A 19,494-nucleotide genomic window follows, 5' to 3' on the forward strand; every position below is an offset into this window, starting at 1 on the left:
GAGAGGAATACAGAGAGAGGGAGAGAGGAATACAGAGAGAGGGAGAGGAATACAGAGAGGGAGAGAGGAATACAGAGAGAGGGAGAGAGGAATACAGAGAGAGGGAGAGGAATACAGAGAGGGAGAGAGGAATACAGAGAGAGGGAGAGAGGAATACAGAGAGAGGGAGAGAGGAATACAGAGAGGGAGAGAGGAATACAGAGAGAGGGAGAGAGGAATACAGAGAGAGGGAGAGAGGAATACAGAGAGGGAGAGAGGAATACAGAGAGAGAGGGAGAGGAATACAGAGAGAGGGAGAGGAATACAGAGAGAGGGAGAGAGGAATACAGAGAGAGGGAGAGGAATATAGAGGGAGGGAGGGAGAGAGGAATACAGAGAGGGAGAGAGGAATACAGAGAGGGAGGGAGGGAGGAATACTGAGAGGGAGGGAGGAATACAGAGAGGGAGGGAGAGAGAGGAATACAGAGAGGGATGGAGAGAGAGGAATACAGAGAGGGAGGGAGAGAGAGGAATACAGAGAGGGAGGGAGAGAGAGGAATACAGAGAGGGAGGGAGAGATGAATACAGAGAGGGAGGGAGAGAGGAATACAGAGAGGGAGGGAGAGAGGAATACAGAGAGGGAGAGATGAAAACAGAGATGGAGGGAGGTGTATAGAGAGGGAGGGAGAGAGAGGAATACAGAGAGGGAGGGAAGGAGGAATACAGAGAGGGAGAGAGAGAGAGGAATACATAGAGGGAGAGAGAGAGAGGAATACAGAGAGGGAGAGAGAGAGGGGAATACAGAGAGGGAGGGAGAGAGAGGAATACAGAGAGGAGGGAGAGAGAGGAATACAGAGAGGGAGGGAGAGAGAGGAATACAGAGAGGGAGGGAGAAAGGAATACAGAGAGGGAGGGAGGAATACAGAGAGGGAGAGAGGAATACAGAGAGGGGGGAGGAATACAGAGAGGGAGGGAGTGAGAGGAATACAGAGAGGGAGGGAAAGAGGAATACAGAGAGGGAGAGAGAGATAGCATGAGAAAGAAAGTGTGTGTGTGAGAGAGGTAGAGCCTCCCAGAAGAGAGGGATGGTTAGGACAGCTTTGATTACATAGACGGGACATTCCTATGGGAAGACTTCCTCTACTGATGAGTGTCATAAAACACTCTGTCACACACACACTGTCACCCCCATTTTCGAACACAAACTCTGTCACTCCCACATTCCGAACCACTCCCACTGCGATGACTTGGTCACCCCCTGGAAATGAAATAGGGGGAGAATAGAGATAGTAACGTAATTACTTGTAGAAGAGTTGTGAAAAAGTGAATGATTTCATGAATGGGTTGACAGCCACGGGGGTTGGGCATTCTGAATAAGTCAAACTGAGTATTGTCATGTCAATGCATGTGTTTTGTTTGTACTGGAATGAAAATGAATGGAATCTCATCCTCTCTCTGTAGCGTGCACGGTCGGTTTCAACAGAGCTGTGTCTACAGACAGAGCATGTTCCAAGTGTCCTCCGCACAGTCACTCAGAGAAGGAGGGGGCTGCTGTCTGTGACTGCAACCCGGGATACTACCGCTCTGAGAGCGACCCTGCATCTATGCCCTGCACACGTAAGAACACACACAATATTTCCCCCCAGGGGGTCGATTAATCGCTCAATCTATACATCTGTACTCTTTCTCCTCTCGGTTCCTCTTCTCTCCTTTGTCCTCTCTCTCATTCCTCTGCCGTCCCTCTGTACTGATCTAATGACTTCTGACTAATCCACCATGTCCTGGATGGGAGATAAGGCGTTGCGATCGAATGAATAATCCTCGGGCTCAGTTACATGTCACTTTCAGTCTCTCTCTCTCTCTCTCTCTCTTTCTCTCTCTCTCTCTTTCTCTCTCTCTCTCTCTCTCTCTCTCTCTCTCTCTCTCTCTTTCTCTTTCTCTCTTTCTCTCTCTCTTCTCTTTCTCTCTCTTCTCTCTCTCTCTCTCTCTCTCTCTCTCTCTTTCTCTCTCTCTCTTCTCTCTCTCTCGCTATCTCTCTCTCTCTCTCTCTCTCTCTCTCTCTCTCTCTCTCTCTCTCTCTCTCTCTCTCTCTTTCTCTCTTTCTCTCTCTCTCTCTCTCTCTCTCTGACTGAGACCTTGGTCTGTTTGTCATAAACTTAATTATGCCTATATACAGCACAGGGATCAGCCAGTCAGCCTGAGAACACAGACAACACTCTCTCACACAAAAACATAACGAAAAACTGTAACACAGAGGAAAGTATATGTAACCACAGCCACAACTCAACCTCCCTGTCCTATGTATCCCAGAACCCCCATCTGCTCCGCAGCAGCTGATCTCCGAGGTTAACGAGACGTCAGTGGTTCTGGAGTGGAGCGCCCCCCTCAGGCTCGGAGGGAGAACTGACATCAGCTACAGTGTGGACTGCCTGCTCTGCCACGGACCTGAGAGTCAAACCGGGAATCGAACTCAGATTGGTAGTCAATTTGGAGAAGCTGGTAGCCTTGCGGCTCTTAAGGGTCCTCTTGGGGCCCAGCTCTGCCTGCCCTGCAGTCAAGTCGTCCTGTTCTCTCCCCAGCAGAGTGGCCTAAGGGCCACCAGGGTGTGTGTGAGCGAGCTGAAGGCACACACACGCTACACCTTCACCATTGTCGCCCACAACGGGGTCTCCCAGGGCCACAGTGCAGGGGCAGGACAGAGTGTGTCTGTCACTCTCACCACCAACCAGGCCGGTGAGTTTGTGTGAAGGAGTATGTAAGTAAGGAGGGGTGTGTGTGTGTGTGTGTGTGTGTGTGTGTGTGGCCAAGTACAGGCTGTGCATTGCATGGAGTGTGGGGGATTGAGGGGGGTGTGTGTGAGAATGTCTGTGAAGCAGGTAGACTTTAATTGGGGAATGTGAATTGGATTAAGTTGGAAGAAGTGTATGTGCCTGCTGGTGTGTGTCTGTATACAGAGCCTTCAGAAAGTATTCATACCCTTTAACTTATTCCTCATCTTGTTGTGTTACAGCCTGAATTCAAAATAGATTAAATATTTAAAAAAAAATCTTCTTACACACAATACCCCATAAAGGTGAAATGTGTTATTGGTAATGAAATACAGAACTATCACATTTACAAAATTATTCACACCACACCCCTTTGCTATGACACTCCAAATTGAGCTCAGGTGCATCCAATTTCCTTTTATCATCCGTTAGATGTCACTCCAACTTGATTGAAGTCCACGTGTGGCCAATTCAATTGTTTGGACGTGATTTAGAAAGGAACACGCCTGTCAATATAAGATCCCACAGTTGTCAGAGCAGAAACTACACCATGAAGTCAGTAGATCTCCGAGATAGAATTGTGATGAGGAGGGTATAAAACAATTTCAAGAGTGTTGAAAGTCTCCATCATTGGGAAATTGAAAAAATATGGAACTACTCAGACTCTGCCTAGAGCTTGTTGGCCGACTTAACCGAGCAACCGGGAAAGAAGGTCCTTGGTCAGGGAGGTGACCAAGAACCCAATGACCACTCTGACAGAACGGCAGAGTTCCTTGGCTGAGATGGGAGAACCTGCCAGAAGTACAGCAGTCTCTACAGCACTTCACTAATCTGGGCTTTTTGCTAGAGTGGCCAGACAGAAGCCACTCCTGAGAAAGTTACATGACAGCACACCATGAGTTTGCAAAAATGCATGTGAAAGACTGAAAGTATAAGGCGAAAGATTCTGTGGTTTGATGAGTTAAAACACTTTGGCCTGAATACAAAGTGCTATGTCTGGATATAACCAGGCACAGCTCATCACTCGTCTAACACCATCCCTACCGTGAAGCATGGTGGTGACAGCATCATGCTATGTGGATGCTTTTCAGTGGCATGGACTGGGAGAAGGGTAAGGATACAGGGGACAATGAATGTACAATGACCCCTAGTATACAGCCAAAGCAAGGCTGGAATGGCTTCAGAACAAGAATGTGAAAGTCCTTGAGTGGCCCAGCCAAAGCCCAGACTTGAATCCCATGGAAAATCTGTGGAAAGACTTGAAGATTGCTATTCAGCGCTGATCCCCATCTAACATAGCAAAGATTGAGAAATCTGCAAGGAACAAATCCAGATGTGCAAAGCTGATACAGACATACCCAAGACGACTTAAATCAAAATCAAATTTCAAATCAAATTTTATTTGTCACATACACATGGTTAGCAGATGTTAATGCGAGTGTAGCGAAATGCTTGTGCTTCTATTTCCGACAATGCAGTAATAACCAACATGTAATTTAACTAACAATTCCAAAACTACTGTCTTATACACACAAGTGTAAGGGGATAAAGAATATGTACATAAAGATATATGAATGAGTGATGGTACAGAGCAGCATAGGCAAGATACAGTAGATGGTATCAAGTACAGTATATACATATGAGATGAGTATGTAAACAAAGTGGCATAGTTAAAGTGGCTAGTGATACATGTATTACATAAAGATTCAGTAGATGATATAGAGTACAGTATATACGTATACATATGAGATGAATAATGTAGGGTATGTAAACATTATATTAGGTAACATTGTTTAAAGTGGCTCGTGATATATTTTACATAATTTCCCATCAATTCCCATTATTAAAGTGGCTGGAGTTGAGTCAGTGTGTTGGCAGCAGCCACTCAATGTTAGTGGTGGCTGTTTAACAGTCTGATGGCCTTGAGATAGAAGCTGTTTTTCAGTCTCTCGGTCCCAGCTTTGATGCACCTGTACTGACCTCGCCTTCTGGATGATAGCGGGGTGAACAGGCAGTGGCTCGGGTGGTTGTTGTCCTTGATGATCTTTATGGCCTTCCTGTAACATTGGGTGGTGTAGGTGTCCTGGAGGGCAGGTAGTTTGCCCCCGGTGATGCGTTCTGCAGACCTCACTACCCTCTGGAGAGCCTTACGGTTGTGGGCAGAGCAGTTGCCATACCAGGCGGTGATACAGCCCGCCAGGATGCTCTCGATTGTGCATCTGTAGAAGTTTGTGAGTGCTTTTGGTGATAAGCCGAATTTCTTCAGCCTCCTGAGGTTGAAGAGGCGCTGCTGCGCCTTCTTCACGATGCTGTCTGTGTGGGTGGACCAATTCAGTTTGTCTGTGATGTGTATGCCAAGGAACTTAAAACTTACTACCCTCTCCACTACTGTTCCATCGATGTGGATAGGGGGGTGTTCCCTCTGCTGTTTCCTGAAGTCCACAATCATCTCCTTAGTTTTGTTGACGTTGAGTGTGAGGTTATTTTCCTGACACCACACTCCGAGGGCCCTCACCTCCTCCCTGTAGGCCGTCTCGTCGTTGTTGGTAATCAAGCCTACCACTGTTGTGTCGTCCGCAAACTTGATGATTGAGTTGAAGGCGTGCGTGGCCACGCAGTCGTGGGTGAACAGGGAGTACAGGAGAGGGCTCAGAACGCACCCTTGTGGGGCCCCAGTGTTGAGGATCAGCGGGGTGGAGATGTTGTTGCCTACCCTCACCACCTGGGGGCGGCCCGTCAGGAAGTCCAGTACCCAGTGGCACAGGGCGGGGTCGAGACCCAGGGCCTCGAGCTTGATGACGAGCTTGGAGGGTACTATGGTGTTAAATGCCGAGCTGTAGTCGATGAACAGCATTCTCACATAGGTATTCCTCTTGTCCAGATGGGTTAGGGCAGTGTGCAGTGTGGTTGAGATTGCATCGTCTGTGGACCTATTTGGGCGGTAAGCAAATTGGAGTGGGTCTAGGGTGTCAGGTAGGGTGGAGGTGATATGGTCCTTGACTAGTCTCTCAAAGCACTTCATGATGACGGAAGTGAGTGCTACGGGGCGGTAGTCGTTTAGCACAGTTACCTTAGCTTTCTTGGGAACAGGAACAATGGTGGCCCTCTTGAAGCATGTGGGAACAGCAGACTGGGATAGGGATTGATTGAATATGTCCGTAAACACACCAGCCAGCTGGTCTGCGCATGCTCTGAGGGCGCGGCTGGGCCTGCAGACTTGCGAGGGTTAACCTGTTTAAATGTTTTACTCTCCTCGGCTGCAGTGAAGGAGAGTCCGCATGTTTTCGTTGCAGGCCGTGTCAGTGGCACTGTATTGTCCTCAAAGCGGGCAAAAAAGCTATTTAGTCTGCCTGGGAGCAAGACTTAAACTTAAAGCTGTAATAGCCGCCAAAGCTGCTTCTACAAAGTATTGATTCACGCGTGTGAATAATTATGTAAAATTAGATATTTCTGTATTTCATTTTCGATACATTTGCATGTAATCCATTTTGACTTCAGGCAGTAACACAACAAAATGTGGAATAAGTTAAGGGGTGTGAATACATTCTGGAACAGTACATGGGAGTAATGTGTGTGAGTGTGTTTGTCATACTCTCAAGGAGTGAGTTGTCTCGAAGACATAAACAGAATGCCACGGTCTTATTGCCTTATGCCACTGTGTGTGTGTGTGTGTGTGTGTGTGTGTGTGTGTGTGTGTGTGTGTGTGTGTGTGTGTGTGTGTGTGTGTGTGTGTGTGTGTTTGTGTCACGTGCGGGGAGAAAGTGTGTTGGTTTGATCACCTCTACATTTAGGAGGTCTGTAAAGTTTTTTTCCAAAGTGTTTCATTTGAGCTTCTACGGGGAGTGTGAGTCAGATGGAGTGTGTGCCTCTGTACGTGTTTTTTCCGTGTGGTTTACTGTGCGTGAACTGGAACACTGCCCACTGACTCTATCTTTACAATGTTTTTGGCTGCATTTACACAGGAAGCTCAATTCTGATTTTTTTTTTATCCAGGAATTGACCTTTTGGCCAATCACATCAGATCTTTTGACATCAGATCTTTTTCAGAGCTGATCTGATTGGTCAAAATATCAATGAGTGGAAGGGAAAAAAAGATCAGATGCCGAGGTAAACACGGCCTCTGAGTCCCAGATAGTGGCAGACACACCTGCTCTGACTACCCGTGGGAAGTGTGTTGTCTCCCTGTGTAGCGTAGCGTAACCTACTGGGTGCTAAATGAGAAGGCTGGGAACTATTATTCCAAGGCAGAAACAGTGTTGTCATTCAATACTCATTCACTCTGAACTAACTATTTTCTGTCTTTACTGAGTCACTGTGTCATTCTCTATGTCAGAGGGACTATCACAATAATACAGGGACATACGGGGAAGACTATATTAGAGGGATAGAAAGGGAAGGGACAGACATTGATGTAGGGATAGAAAGGATGTGGGAAAGACCATGATAAAAGGATAGAAATGATGTGGGAAAGACAATGATAAAGGGATAGACAGGAAGTGGGAAAGACAATGATAAAGGGGTAGAAAGGAAGTAGGAAAGACAATGATAAAGGGATAGAATGAAGTGGGAATGACAATGATAAAGGGATAGAAAGGAAGTGGGAAAGACAATGATAAAGGGATAGAAAGGAAGTGGGAAAGACAATGATAAAGGGTATGAAAGGAAGTGGGAAAGGCAATGATGAAAGGATAGAAAGGAAGTGGGAAAGACAATGATAAAGGAAGTGGGAACAGCAATGATAAAGGAATAGAAAGGAAGTGGGAAAGACGATGATAAAGGATTAGAAAGGAAGTGGGAAAGACCATGAGAAAGGAAGTGGGAAAGGCAATGATAAAGGGACAGAAAGGAAGTGGGAAAGATTATGATAAAGGGATAGAAAGGAAGTGGGAAAGACAATGATAAAGGGATGGGATAGAAAGGAAGTGGGACAGAAAATAAAGGGATAGACAGGAAGTGGGAAAGACAATGATAAAGGGGTAGAAAGGAAGTATGAAAGACAATCATAAAGGGATAGAAAGGTAGTGGGAAAGACAATGAGAAAGGGATAGAAAGGAAGTGGGAAATACAATGATAAAGGGATAGAAAGGAAGTGGGAAAGACAATGATGAAGGGATAGAAAGGAAGTGGGAAAGACAATGATAAAGGGATAGAAAGGATGTGGGAAAGAGAAAGGAATAGAAAAAGGATGTGGGAAAGACAATGATAAAGGGATAGAAAGGAATTAGGAATGACAATGATAAAGGGATAGAAAGGAAGTGGGAAAGACAATGATAAAGGGATAGAAAGGAAGTGGGAAAGACAATGAGAAAGGAATAGAAAGGAAGTGGGAAAGACAATGAGAAAGGAATAGAAAGGATGTGGGAAAGACAATGAGAAAGGAATAGAAAGGATGTGGGAAAGACAATGAGAAGAATAGAAAGGATGTGGGAAAGACAATGAGAAAGGATGTGGGAAAGACAATGATAAAGGGATAGAAAGGATGTGGGAAAGACAATGAGAAAGGAATAGAAAGGATGTGGGAAAGACAATGATAAAGGGATAGAAAGGAATTGGGAAAGACAATGATAAAGGGATAGAAAGGAAGTGGGAAAGACAATGATAAAGGGATAGAAAGGAAGTGGGAAAGGCAATGATAAAGGGATAGAAAGCAAGTGGGAAAGACAATGATAAAGGAATAGAAAGGAAGTGGGAAAGACAATGAGAAAGGAAGTGGGAAAATCAATTATAAAGGGATAGAAAGGAAGTGGGAAAGGGATAGGAAGGAAGTGGGAAAGGCAATGATAAAGGGATAGAAAGGATGTGGGAAAGACAATGATAAAGGGATAGAAAGGATGTGGGAAAGACAAGGATGAAGGGATTGGAAGGAAGTGGGAAAGACAATGAGAAAGGAATAGAAAGGAAGTGGGAAAGACAATGATAAAGGGATGGAAAGGAAAAGAGGTGAGAAAGGTCATGGCCTGTTCCCAAGAGAAAAAGGTTAAAGTGTCATCCAGGACTCAGCTGTGGGGAATTGGGTCATTGTGACTCTGCCATCAAACATTCAGGGACGTGTGGATTTGGATAAAAATCTGTCAATCCTGTAGCTTGAATTATTTTACTTGCGGATGTTATGCCATTGTGCCTTATACATTATTTTCTGGTAAACTATTCAAGAGATTCAATAAACAAACATAAAAGCCATGATATATCTTGGGCTGTCTTCGTTCTTCAACTTGTGTAACTCTCTCTCTCACTCACTCAGCTCCCTCCCCAGTTACATCCATCCAGGCTGGTGATGTCACCAGGCATGGTGTGTCGTTGGCATGGCAGCAGCCCGATCGTCCCAATGGGGTGATCCTGGAGTATGAGGTCAAGTACTACGAGAAGGTGAGATGCCTCGTGCGAACCGCGGTTCAGAAATCCTTTAAAAAAAACACTCTTAGAAGAAAAGGAACCCAAAAGGATTCTATCTGGAACCAAAAGGGTTTCTTCAAATGTTTTTCCTATGGGGACAGCCAAAGAACCGTTTTAGGTTCTAGATACCAGTATTTTTGATACCACTTATTTTTGGGGAAACCTATAACTGGTGTGTGTGTGTGTGTGTGTGTGTGTGTGTGTGTGTGTGTGTGTGTGTGTGTGTGTGTGTGTGTGTTATGTGCATCCATGCATGTTTGTGAGTGTTCACATGCTATCTGCTTAAACTGGTATCAATAGACCTATAAAACAACCAATAAACAATCTTCAAAGCATTCCTTGTGTTTGACATGGAAATAGAGGGAGGGAGACATGAAGGGAGAGACTACGAGATGCATTTTTTTTGTGGAGAGAGCAAGATGGGCGGGAGTGATTTGTAGTTGATTTGGAATTGTGTGGCTACAGTTTGTCCTTGCTTTTCTGGTTTTGTGATTATAGGCCTAGGGTCCACAGGGAGAGGTATTTCGCTCCAGAACCACACATTGTTCTGCAACTTCAAGTTACATTTTAGGATCATGACCTCATCTGTTACCCCTTATCTTTACACTTCCCAGTTAAAATGGGGTGTATTTAAGTTATGCTGTATCTTGGAAAGATTCATGTATATGACCGCAGATTTCTGCTCATTAACAGATCCCTCCCCTCTTTCTCTCTTCCTGTCTCTCGTCCAATCAGGATCAGAAGGAGAGCTCCTACCGCATCATGAAGACGGCGTCTCGCAGTGCTGACATCACTGGGCTGAGTCCGCTCACTGTGTACTTGTTTCAGGTGCGCGCTCGCACCGCCGCCGGATACGGAGAGTTCAGCGGCCCCTTGGAGTTCTCCACCAACTCAGGTAGAAGACATTCTAATGTATTCTATTCGGCTGTTTTTGAGCAAGAGATATTGCATTTTTTGGGGAGGACCTGTTTTTAATGAAAACATCCTGGTTTGTAACCTGTTGTCTCCTCCCACTGACAGATCCCTTGCCTCTGATTGGTGATGCCGCCAGCTCCACCCTGCTCCTGCTGTCAATCAGCGGAGGTGTGATTCTACTGCTCACCTCCACCGCAGTCTTCATTATCAGCCGCAGGTACAAACACATATGGCCTCAGAAGAACAAGCAACCGCTAAAACACACACACACACACACACACACACACACACACACACACACACACACACACACACACACACACACACACACACAGATCACCTGGGGTTTTGGAGGGGGATTAAAGAGGAGATAGTATGTCCTTCTAAAGGTCTGATTGTTCACCTGGTAATCCCCTTGTCCCTGACTTATCATTAGTGTCTCCACAACAACACAGCCACTGTATCAGCTTCCCCCTGGCCTCCGAACACTCACACACAACCTCTCCCTTGAGGCCTCTTTTTACTGACAGTGGCTCTCAAGGTATGATGACACACCACACCGCTTAAAGACACAATGGGTAGTGTTACAGACAGGTTCTGTAAGATAACACACCTTTCCTCCTATATTACCCAAGGCACTATTCTCTTTCCTTCCCACCCTCCATCCCCCTTCTCCTTCTTCCCCTCTACTCGCCTTGAATAAACCCATCTCTGCTTGGATTGGTCAAAGTAGCTGTCAATCACTCACATTGTGTGTGTTCCGTGCCACTCACCACTTCTTCCTCTGCCTTTCTTCTTTCAGGAGGGGCAAATACAGCCAAGCCAAGCAAGACTCCGAGGAGGAGAAACACCTAAACCCAGGTAAGACCGCACACGCACGCACACACCTCATCCTATTCCACAAACATGTCGAACTCCTTTCCCCGACCCATCTCCTCCCCTTTCTCCATCTGTAGATGTGAGGATATACGTGGACCCGTTCACCTACGAGGACCCAGACCAGGCAGTTCATGAGTTTGCCAAAGAAATTGACGCCTCCTACATACACATAGAGAAGGTCATTGGCATTGGTAAGGGAGCCTGACACACACACTCACAGTAAATCGTCAAGGTTTTGAAGGTGTGTTGTAGGTGAGTGGGGATGTGTGTAGTTATTTATACTGTGTGTGTTGTAGGTGAGTTTGGGGAAGTGTGTAGTTATTTATACTGTGTGTATTGTAGGTGAGTTTGGGGAAGTGTGTAGTTATTTATACTGTGTGTATTGTAGGTGAGTTTAGGGAAGTGTGTAGTTATTTATACTGTGTGTGTTGTAGGTGAGTTTGGGGAAGTGTGTAGCTATTTATACTGTGTGTGTTGTAGGTGAGTTTGGGGAGGTGTGTAGTTATTTATACTGTGTGTGTGTGTGTGTTGTAGGTGAGTTTGGGGAAGTGTGTAGTTATTTATGCTGTGTGTGTGTATGTTGTAGGTGAGTTTGGGGAGGTGTGTAGTTATTTATGCTGTGTGTCTGTGTTGTAGGTGAGTTTGGGGAGGTGTGTAGTTATTTATGCTGTGTGTGTGTTGTAGGTGAGTTTGGGGAAGTGTGTAGTTATTTATGCTGTGTGTGTGTGTGTTGTATGTGAGTTTGGGGAGGTGTGTAGTTATTTATGCTGTGTATGTGTTGTAGGTGAGTTTGGGGAAGTGTGTAGTTATTTATGCTGTGTGTGTGTGTGTTGTATGTGAGTTTGGGGAGGTGTGTAGTTATTTATGCTGTGTATGTGTGTGTTGTAGGTGAATTTGGGAAAGTGTGTAGTTATTTATGCTGTGTGTGTGTGTGTTGTAGGTGAATTTGGGAAAGTGTGTAGTTATTTATGCTGTGTGTGTGTGTGTTGTAGGTGAGTTTGGGGAAGTGTGTAGTTATTTATGCTGTGTGTGTGTGTGTTGTATGTGAGTTTGGGGAGGTGTGTAGTTATTTATGCTGTGTATGTGTTGTAGGTGAGTTTGGGGAAGTGTGTAGTTATTTATGCTGTGTGTGTGTGTGTTGTATGTGAGTTTGGGGAGGTGTGTAGTTATTTATGCTGTGTATGTGTGTGTTGTAAGTGAATTTGGGAAAGTGTGTAGTTATTTATGCTGTGTGTGTGTGTGTTGTAGGTGAATTTGGGAAAGTGTGTAGTTATTTATGCTGTGTGTGTGTGTGTGTTGTAGGTGAGTTTGGGGAGGTGTGTAGTTATTCATGCTGTGTGTGTGTGTGTTGTAGGTGAGTTTGGGGAAGTGTGTAGTTATTCATGCTGTGTGTGTGTGTGTTGTAGGTGAGTTTGGGGAGGTGTGTAGTGGCCGTCTGCGTCTCCAGGGAAAGAGGGAGATCTACGTGGCCATAAAGAGTCTGAAGGCAGCATACTCGAACAAACAGAGGCAAGATTTCCTTTCTGAAGCCAGCATCATGGGACAGTTCGACCACCCAAACATCATCAGACTGGAGGGCGTGGTCACACGATGTGAGTGATTGACAGCTACTTTGACCAATCCAAGCAGAGATTGACAGGTTCCGTCTACATTTATAAAGATATAAAAATGCAGAAGACCCCGAAACTGATCCTTGTGGAACACCCCCCTGTCTTAATCGCTGCTTGTTTGTCTCCTGTGCAGGTAAACCAGTGATGATCATCACAGAGTACATGGAGAATGGATCTCTTGACGCCTTCCTCAGGGTAAGAGGTCCTAGTGTTTCTTGGAGCGTCAGGTAGCCTAGTGGTTAGAGCATTGGACCAGTAACCAAAAGGTTGCTGGATCGAATCCCCGAGCTGACAAGGTGTAGCTCTGAACAAGGCAGTAAATAAGAATTTGCTCTTAACTGACTTGCCAAGTTAAACAAAGATTAGAAATAAGTTCTATCTCTATGTCTTTGTACTGTGTGTTATATTCTAAAACAGCAGGGGTTTCAATTAAGACCTAGACAACCAGATGAGGGGAGTTCCTTACCAGTCAGTGACCTGAATTCAGCCCTCCGTGGAGTGAGTTTGACACCTGTCCTAAAGTCTCTCTCTCTCTGTTAGAAACACGATGGTCATTTCACAGTGATCCAGTTGGTGGGCATGCTGCGTGGCATCGCGTCTGGCATGAAGTACCTGTCTGACATGAGCTACGTTCACCGAGACCTGGCCGCCCGCAACATCCTAGTCAACAGCAACCTGGTGTGCAAGGTGTCTGACTTCGGCCTGTCCCGAGTACTCCAAGAGGACCCTGAGAATGCCTACACCACACGGGTAAGAACACAGGGGAGAACATAGAACACTAACATGTCTATCTGGGGTAATGATTTAGTATGTGAGATAGGTTCATGTTTCAATGATCACTCACCTTTGAACTCTGGGTCCTTTGTGCTAGACTGTGGATTCAAATACAATTCTCTTCCCATGTGTTACAGGAGGTGACTGGGACGTACCACTCTCCAGGGGGGAAGATCCCCATCAGATGGACCTCTCCAGAGGCCATCGCCTTCAGGAAGTTCACCCCATCCTCTGACACCTGGAGCTATGGTGTGGTCATGTGGGAGGTGATGTCCTATGGAGAGAGACCATATTGGGACATGAGTAACCAGGATGTAAGTGCGTTTTCTATGTAATGGATTTTCCCCTGAACGTGGAATCTTTTTCGTATGGTCTGAAGCAATGTTAGATGGTTACAGTGCATTTGGAAAGTATTCAGAGCTCACTTTTCCCACATTTTGTTACGCTACAGCCTTATTCTAAAATGGGTTAAATCAGTCTACACACAATGCCCCATAATGGTAAAGTGAAAACAGGTTTTTAGAAATGTGTGCAAATGTATTCACTGTAGACAAAGTTAGTTAAACATGCTTTCTTACCCTCTTTCTCTATACCCTGTTCTCTCTCAATTCAATTTAAGGGCTTTATTGGCATGGGAAACATATGTTAACATTGCCAAAGCAAGTGAACTAGATCAAATCAAAGTTTATTTGTCACGTGCGCCGAATACAACAGGTGTAGACCTTACAGTGAAATGCTTACTTACAGGCTCTAACCAATAGTGCAAAAAGTGTATTAGGTAAACAATAGTTAAGTAAAGAAATTCAACAACAGTAAAAAGACAGGCTATAGACAGTAGCGGGGCTATAAAAGTAGCGAGGCTACATACAGACACCAGTTAGTCAGGCTGATTGAGGTAGTATGAACATGTACAGTGGGGCCACCAATTGTGCAAGTTCTCCCTCTTAAAAAGATGGGAGAGGCCTGTAATTTTCATCATAGGTACACTTCAACTATGACAGACAAAATAAGAAAGAAAAATCCAGAAAATCACATTGTAGGATTTTTTATGAATTTATTTGCAAATTATGGTGGAAAAAATAAGTATTTGGTCAATAACAAAAGTTTATCTCAATACTTTGTTATATACCCTTTGTTGGCAATAAGGTCAAATGTTTTCTGTAAGTCTTCACAAGGTTTTCACACACTGTTGCTGGTATTTTGGCCCACTTCTCCATGCAGATCTCCTCTAGAGCAGTGATGTTTTGGAGTTGTTGCTGGGCAACATGGACTTTCAACCAGGCAGTGATGCAACCATGCTCTTGCAGCTGTAGAACCTTTTGAGGATCTCAGGACCCATGCCAAATCTTTTTAGTTTCCTGAGGGGGAATACGCTTACTCTTCACGACTGTCTTGGTGTGTTTGGACCATTCTAGTTTGTTGTTGATGTGAACACCAAGGAACTTAAAGCTCTCAACCTGCTCCACTACAGCCCCGTCGATGAGAATGGATACGTGCTCAGTCCTCCTTTTCCTGTAGTCCCCATCTCCTTAGTCTTGGATACGTTGAGGGATAGGTTGTTGTCCTGGCACCACCCGGCCAGTTCTCTGACCACCTCCCTATAGACTGTCTCGTAGTTGTCGGTGATCAGGCCTTCCACTGTTGTGTCATCTGCAATGATGGTGTTGGAGTCGTGCCTGGCCATGCAGTCGTGGGTGAACAGGGAGTACTGGAGTGGACTGAGCACGCACCTCTGGGAAGCTCCAGTGTTGAGGATCAGCGTGGCAGATGTGTTGCTACCTACCCTCACCACCTGGGGGCGGCCGGTCAGGAAGTCCAGGATCCAGTTGCAGAGGGAGGTGTTTAGTCCCAGGATCCTTAGCTTAGTGATGAGCTTTGAGGGTACTATGGTTGAACGCTGAGCTGTAGTCAATGAATAGCATTCTCACATACGTAGGTGTTCCTTTTGTCCAGGTGGGAAAGGGCAGTGTAGAGTGCAATAGAGATTGCATCATCTGTTTGGGCGGTATGCAAATTGGAGTGGGTCTAGGGTTTCTGGGATAATGGTGTTGATGTGAGCCATTACCAACTTTTCAAAGCACTTCATGGCTACGGACGGGAGTGATACAGGACGTGAGTGATGCAGGTTGCCTTTATGTTCTTGGGCACAGGGACTATGGTGGTCTGCTTGAAACAACTTGTTGGTATTACAGACTCAATCAGGGACATGTTGAAAATGTCAGTGAAGGCACCTGCCAGTTGGTCAGCACATGCCTGGAGCACACGTCCTGGTAATCCGTCTGGCCCTGCAGCCTTGTGAATGTTGACCTGTTTAAAGGTCTTACTCATGTTGGCTACGGAAAGCGTGATCACACAGTCGTCCGGAACAGCTGATGCTCTCATGCATGCCTCAGTGTTGTTTGCCTTGAAGTGAGCATAGAAGTGATTTAGCTCTCAGGCAGGCTCGTGTCACTGGGCAGCTCGCGGCTGTGCTTCCCTTTGTAGTCTGTAATAGTTTGCAATCCCCGCCACATAAGATGAGCGTCAGAGCCAGTGTAGTATGATTAAATCTTAGTCCTGTATTGACGCTTTGCTTGTTTGATGGTTCATCGCAAGGCATAGCAGGATTAATTGTAAGCTTCCGGGTTAGAGTCATGCACCTTGAAAGCGGCAGCTCTACCATTTAGCTCAGTGCGAATGTTTCCTGTAATCCATGGCTTCTGGTTGGGGTATGTACGTACATTCACTGTGGGGACGATGTCCTCGATGCACTTATTGATAAATCCAGTGACTGATGTGGTGTACTCCTCAATGCCATCAGAAGAATCCCGGAACATGTTCCAGTCTGTGATATCAAAACAGTCTTGTAGTTTAGCATCTGCTTCATCTGACCACTTTTTTATAGACAGAGTCACTGGTGCTTCCTGCTTTAATTTTTGCTTGTAAGCAGGAATCAGAAGGATAGAGTTGTGGTCTGATTTACCAAATGGAAGGCGAGGGAGAGCTTTGTACGCATCTCTGTGTTTGGAGTACAGGTGATCTAGAATTGTTTTCCCTCTGGTTTCACATGTTGATAGAAATTTGGTAGAACTGATTTAAGTTTCCCTGCATTAAAGTCTCCAGCCACTAGGAGCGCCGCTTCTGGGTGAGTGGTTTCCTGTTTGCTTATTTCCTTATACAGCTGGCTGAGTGCGTTCTTAGTGCCAGCATCTGTCTGTGGTGGTAAATAAACAGCCACGAAAAGTATAGCTGAAAACTCTCTAGGCAAGTAGTGTGGCCTGCAATTTATCACAATATACTCTACTTCAGGCGAGCAAAATCTAGAGACTTCCTTAGATTTCATGCACCAGCTGTTGTTTACAAATATACACAGAACGCCATGAGATACGGTGGCAGAAACATTATGTGCAAAATAAGTTACAAATAACACGAAAACCCCCCCACATAATAGCACAATTGGTTGGGCGCCCATAAAACTGCTGCCATTTCTTCCAGCTCCATTTTCCCTTAGTAAACAAAAGTGAGATAATCAATAAAAAATGAACAGTAAACGTTGCACTCACAAAAGTTCCAAAAGAAGAAAGAAATGACAAATGTCTCTCTCCCTCCCTCTCTCTCCAGGTGATAAAAGCAATAGATGAGGGCTACCGTCTGCCCCCGCCAATGGACTGTCCTGTGTGTCTACACCAGCTGATGTTAGACTGCTGGCAGACAGAGAGAACACACAGACCCAGCTTCACACAGATCCTCAACATGCTGGATAAACTCATCCGCAACCCGACCACCACTCTGAGGAGGACAGGAGGAGACAGGTACACACGGGGGACACAATGTCTTTCATTGCAAGCTCTTTCAATGTGTTTTTCCAGCATAACATTCACTCCCCATAACTACCTCAACCTCTGTCTTTATCTCTCTGTGCAGACCCAGTCTGTTGGAGCCTGTAGGAGGCCCAGAGTTTGTGTCAGTGTGGTCAGCAGAAGACTGTCTTCAGGCTATAGGGATGGGCATGTATAGAGACACGCTCACTACTGCTGGATACACCAGCCCTGACAGCCTGCTAACCCTCACACATCAGTGAGTCTCTCTCTAATCCCACCTCCCTCTCTCTATATATCACTATGGCTCTCTCTATTTCTCTGCTAACCCTCACACATCAGTGAGTCTCTCTCTCTCTGTATCTCTCTCTCTAACCCCCTTCTCTATATATCACTATGGCTCTCTATTTCTCTCAATCTATTCCCCCCCGCTCTCTCTTTCTCTCTCTCTCTCTTTCTTTCTGGGTGGGTACTCATAGTCTTCTTAACTCTGAACATGTCTAATTTAATTATTCCATGTTTACAGGGATATGACCAGTATAGGAATTATCACACCATCACACCAGGACCAGATCCTTGCCAGTGTGCAGCAGGTATTGCTGTCCCACATGCAACAAATACAGGAACAGATGCCAGACAGTATGGTTCCCGTCTGAGCCAGTGAATGGATACAAAACTAAAACAATTTGTTTTGAATGAATTTTATTTACCTCATCCATGCACTTTAGAATGAGATTTTCACAAGGAATTACATCAACATACAAAAAACTACAACAGAAAATATGAACGGAAGAGAGAAAAGCAGCACTTTTATAAACCCTATAAACTTTGACCTTTGAACTATGACCTGAGGTTTGACCTGAGGCTGAAGAAGCTGCTGAAGAAACAACAAGACATTTTGTCCCTTTTTTGTTTACTTTTTGTACATGCGTGTCCGTGTAAATAACATTTCATCTGCTCCTGATTTTTCTTTTTTTAAACATTTTTGTTGTTGTTGATTTTGTGTCATCCCGACTTGTCATGCGCGAAACGTGTCTGTAGCTCATTCAGAGTGGTGCCATTGTTTTCAGTTTAGAAACTGTTTTCTCTCCCGTACACATTTCAAAACGGAATAGACACCTCCAGTTTGCCTCATATGCATCTCAGGACTAGACTACCCATGTTTCTTTATACCAGATGGACTCCAGCTCCCATTCCCACTAAGAAGGAATCCATCCATTGAGCTTTGTAGACGAGGACTACTGAGTGCTACAAATATTCACCAACAAAGACTTGTAAGTTAATAGTGAAGCATAGTTCGACAAATAAAAACAGGACAAATTGAATGTCGTTTGGAAGTCGAGAAACTTAATGGACGAGCTGATAAAGTGTAGTTCTGAAGCATCACTGTGTGTGTGTGTGTTGTGTGTGTGTGTGTGTGTGTGTGTGTGTGTGTGTGTGTGTGTGTGTGTGTGTGTGTGTGTGTGTGTGTGTGTGTGTGTGTGTGTGTGTGTGTGTGTGTGTGTGTGTGTGTGTGTGTGTCAGGGTTGGGGTCAATTCCATTTAAATTCCAGTCAATTCAGAAAATACAATGGCATTCCAACTCCAATTCTCTTCCAATGCTTTTCAATCAGTAAAATGTTCAATTAGAATTGGGTTTACTTTCTGAATAGACTGGAATTGAAATGGAATTGACCTCAATCCTGGTGTATGTGCTTGCCTTTGAGGACTAGTTTGGGATATTCAAAGACAGAAATATGGGCAGGGGAGCGTTTTGTGATTGAATGTATGTGTGCCAAGCTCTTGCTGGCCTTTTATTTAGGATGAGCACATTAACAACGATATTAGCTAGTTTTATCTCGTCAACGATTAACATATACTCTAGGTATTACATGTCTTTGTAAAATGTTACTGTTTGGAAATACAATCAGGTGCATAAAGGATTTCATTCTATTTATCGTCTTCTTATTATCGAGGTTGTACATTGTGAAATAGGAAAAATGTAAATGACTGCAGATGCGGAAAAGTGTGTGCGACTGGGAAGTGTGTGTGTGTGTGTGTGTGTGTGTGTGTGTGTGTGTGTGTGTGTGTGTGTGTGTGTGTGTGTGTGTGTGTGTGTGTGTGTGTGTGTGTGTGTGTGTGTGTGTGTGTGTGTGTGTGTGTGTGTGTGTGTGTGTGTGTGTGTGTGTGTGTGTAGGGAAGTGTGTGTGTAGGGAAGTGTGCACTGGTGTGGTCTGACTGGCAACAAAGCCAGGTGGATTAAAGTGAAGGGTGCTGGGAGGCATTCTGTTAAAACGTTCAGTGGTGTGGAGAGAGCCATCTGCTAAACACACACGGAGAAACGCATACACAGTGTGTCACACACACACACACACACACTGTGACACACACACAGCAGGA

The 19,494-nt window shown here is 45.0% G+C and overlaps 1 protein-coding gene across 3 annotated transcripts in view; it reads left to right on the forward strand.

Annotated features, from left to right (window-relative positions):
• LOC135558965 (ephrin type-A receptor 4-like) overlaps positions 1-19,047 on the forward strand; it is a 41,325-nt gene extending 22,278 nt beyond the window's left edge. The window contains exons 5-18 of one of the 3 annotated variants that reach the window (XM_064993220.1): positions 1,441-1,596; positions 2,290-2,712; positions 8,989-9,113; positions 9,876-10,035; positions 10,161-10,272; positions 10,858-10,916; positions 11,012-11,125; positions 12,341-12,526; positions 12,678-12,739; positions 13,085-13,294; positions 13,456-13,632; positions 16,919-17,109; positions 17,222-17,374; positions 17,642-19,047. In XM_064993220.1, coding sequence (XP_064849292.1) covers positions 1,441-1,596; positions 2,290-2,712; positions 8,989-9,113; positions 9,876-10,035; positions 10,161-10,272; positions 10,858-10,916; positions 11,012-11,125; positions 12,341-12,526; positions 12,678-12,739; positions 13,085-13,294; positions 13,456-13,632; positions 16,919-17,109; positions 17,222-17,374; positions 17,642-17,771 — 2,258 coding nt within the window. In that variant the 3' untranslated portion in view covers positions 17,772-19,047. The other 2 variants (XM_064993221.1, XM_064993222.1) reach the window with 2 other exon arrangements.
• The last annotated feature ends 447 nt before the right edge of the window (positions 19,048-19,494 follow it).

Source organism: Oncorhynchus masou, chromosome 17, assembly GCF_036934945.1.
Source record: "Oncorhynchus masou masou isolate Uvic2021 chromosome 17, UVic_Omas_1.1, whole genome shotgun sequence".
Lineage (NCBI taxonomy): Eukaryota > Metazoa > Chordata > Actinopteri > Salmoniformes > Salmonidae > Oncorhynchus > Oncorhynchus masou.